We start from the raw sequence: 2,500 nt of genomic DNA, 5'->3' as shown, positions 1-2,500 counted from the left end.
AGAAGAAGAAGAAGAAGAAGAAGAAGAAGAAGAAGCAGAAGAAAAAGAAGAAGAAGAAGAAGAAGAAGAAGAAGAAGAAGAAGAAGAAGAAGAAGAAGAAGAAGAAGAAGAAGAAGAAGAAGAAGAAGAAGAAGAAGAAGAAGAAGAAGAAGAAGAAGAAGAAGAAGAAGAAGAAGAAGAAGAAGAAGAAGAAGAAGAAGAAGAAGAAGAAGAAGAAGAAGAAGAGGTCCTGGACAAGAACAAGGGGGCAAGGACGCTGGCATATCAGTTAGAATGGAGGAAGTTCCTTATGCTTACATTGTGATACCAGTGGATCGTTGTGGGAGGCGGGACGCCTACGGTGAAGCACCTAAAATAAACATCGTCGCCTTCTTTAATACTCCTTAGATTGACACTTCCTTCCAAAGACACAGTGACTTCGGGAACATCTGCGGCAGAAGAAAATGAACGTCAGAAGAAATGTAGCAAACGGGGACAGCGACTGTGTTCATGTTCGTGTGTGTGTGTGTGTGTGTGTGTGTGTGTGTGTGTGTGTGTGTGTGTGTGTGTGTGTGTGTGTGTGTGTGTGTGTGTGTGTGTGTGTGTGTGTGTGTGTGTGTGTATTCACCTCGGATCTGCTGCAGTCTCTATCGAGACAGCCAGACACCACCCTACGGCAGTGAGCTCAGAGCTCATTATTTGCCGATCTCTGGGTAGGTCTGAGACCACTCACACACCACACACCGGGACAGCAAGGTCACAACTCCTTGACTAACGTCCCGTACCTACTCACTGCTAGGTGAACAGTGTATGTGTGTGTGTGTGTGTGTGTGTGTGTGTGTGTGTGTGTGTGTGTGTGTGTGTGTGTGTGTGTGTGTGTGTGTGTGTGTGTGTGTGTGTGTGTGTGTGTGTGTGTGTGTGTGTGTGTGTGTGTGTGTGTGTGTGTGTGTGTGTGTGTGTGTGTGTGTGTGTGTGTGTTTGTATGCGTGTGCTTATACATAGCCCCAAAATCCAATCTACCGTCAATGCTTCAATACATTATCCATATACTAAATAATGTATACATTGGATTCTATTCTAATAAACACAATATACACTAATTACATATAAAATCATATTAAATCAGTAAACAAATGATTCATATTTTTACCCTAAAACAATTTGCCATTTCTTAGAAACCTGTTAGTAAATTTTCATCAATGTTTGATAAGTTTCTTTTATCTGCCAAACTCCGCTATTATTCCCTCTTTCAGCTCTTAATGACTTCCAGGCTCTGTCTATGAAACTTTTTCTTTGGTCCATTGACCTTTAGGATGAAGAAACAATTGCTCTTTGTCCAAAGCAGTGTTAGCAAGGATTTTTTACACATTCTTCATCATAATGGGACGCACCATCTTGCATCCAAGTTATTTCATCAAGTTGAAATTCATATGAATATTGAGGCTCATATATAATAGATCTAGCTAACAAATATTTGCGTTCATAGAATAAGACGAAGATAAATAAACTTTTAGGCTACTGTGTATATATATGAAATGTATGTTTATATATATATATATATAAATACATATATATATCTATACAAGTATATATACATATATATATACATATACATATACATATACATATCTATACAAGTATATATATATATATATGTATATATATATATATATATATATATATATATGAATATATATATATAGATAGATATATGTCATAGATAGATATATGCATAGATAGATATATATAAACAGACATATATTGAATGATACACAGTACCATGTTAATGAAATATATGTATATAAAGCTGATTAATATATTTATAGCCATACATCACTTACAATGAACGGTGAGTCGAATTTTCTTCTCCCTGGTGGCATGGACGAGTCGAGGCGTTTCCGCGCGACAGGTCAAGTGCTTCCCCTGATGGTCCGGTCTTGGGACCAAGACGATGACACTCTCAGTTACATTCCCCGAGTCCTTGCCTCGCTCGTTGGACGCCTTCAGCGGCCGCCCGTTCAGCCACCACGTCACTTCCGGCTGTGGGCGTGCCCCCACGACAATACAGCGGACTGATACGCCCACGCCCGCGGATACGGGTCCGTCAATGCCTTCCAGTTTAACCATCATGGGTGGTACTGTGGGTAGAAAGAATTATATGTTGTTAAATAAGAAAAGAAGTATTTAGATATTTCTAACAGCGTTTTCGTTTACTTATATTGGAAATAAAGAAAAGATGAAATGGTTATGCTAAGACGCACTTAAAAATGGTTACATGAAAAATGATCGAATATTATTTCGTCTGGATTTCCAGTGTTGTTCAATGGATTCTAGAAAACCGGATAATTGGCAACTCGATCTTTGGATATCTGATCTTCACGATAAACAGAATATATTGCCCTCTATTATTGGAAACATGATAAAAGCTAAGAATCAGATATCACGATCACGCACACACACACACACACACAGACACACACAAACGCACGCACACACACACACACACACACACACACACACA

At 38.9% G+C, this 2,500-nt stretch overlaps 1 protein-coding gene across 1 annotated transcript in view; it reads right to left on the bottom strand.

The window, feature by feature from the left end:
* Window positions 1-2,500, bottom strand: part of LOC143017445 (neural cell adhesion molecule 1-like) — an 801,122-nt gene that overhangs the window by 289,748 nt on the left and 508,874 nt on the right. Inside the window, exons 5-6 of the mRNA XM_076172190.1 lie at window positions 1,821-2,117; window positions 298-428 (exon numbers count right to left, since the gene is read on the bottom strand). Coding sequence (XP_076028305.1) covers window positions 298-428; window positions 1,821-2,117 — 428 coding nt within the window. The remainder of the gene's footprint in view (window positions 1-297; window positions 429-1,820; window positions 2,118-2,500) is intronic.

The sequence above is a fragment of the Oratosquilla oratoria genome, chromosome 32, assembly GCF_046742065.1.
Source record: "Oratosquilla oratoria isolate Oo_2021 chromosome 32, ASM4674206v1, whole genome shotgun sequence".
Lineage (NCBI taxonomy): Eukaryota > Metazoa > Arthropoda > Malacostraca > Stomatopoda > Squillidae > Oratosquilla > Oratosquilla oratoria.
Note: the sequence above shows the minus strand (reverse complement) of the source record. Positions and strands in the feature narration are given on the sequence as shown.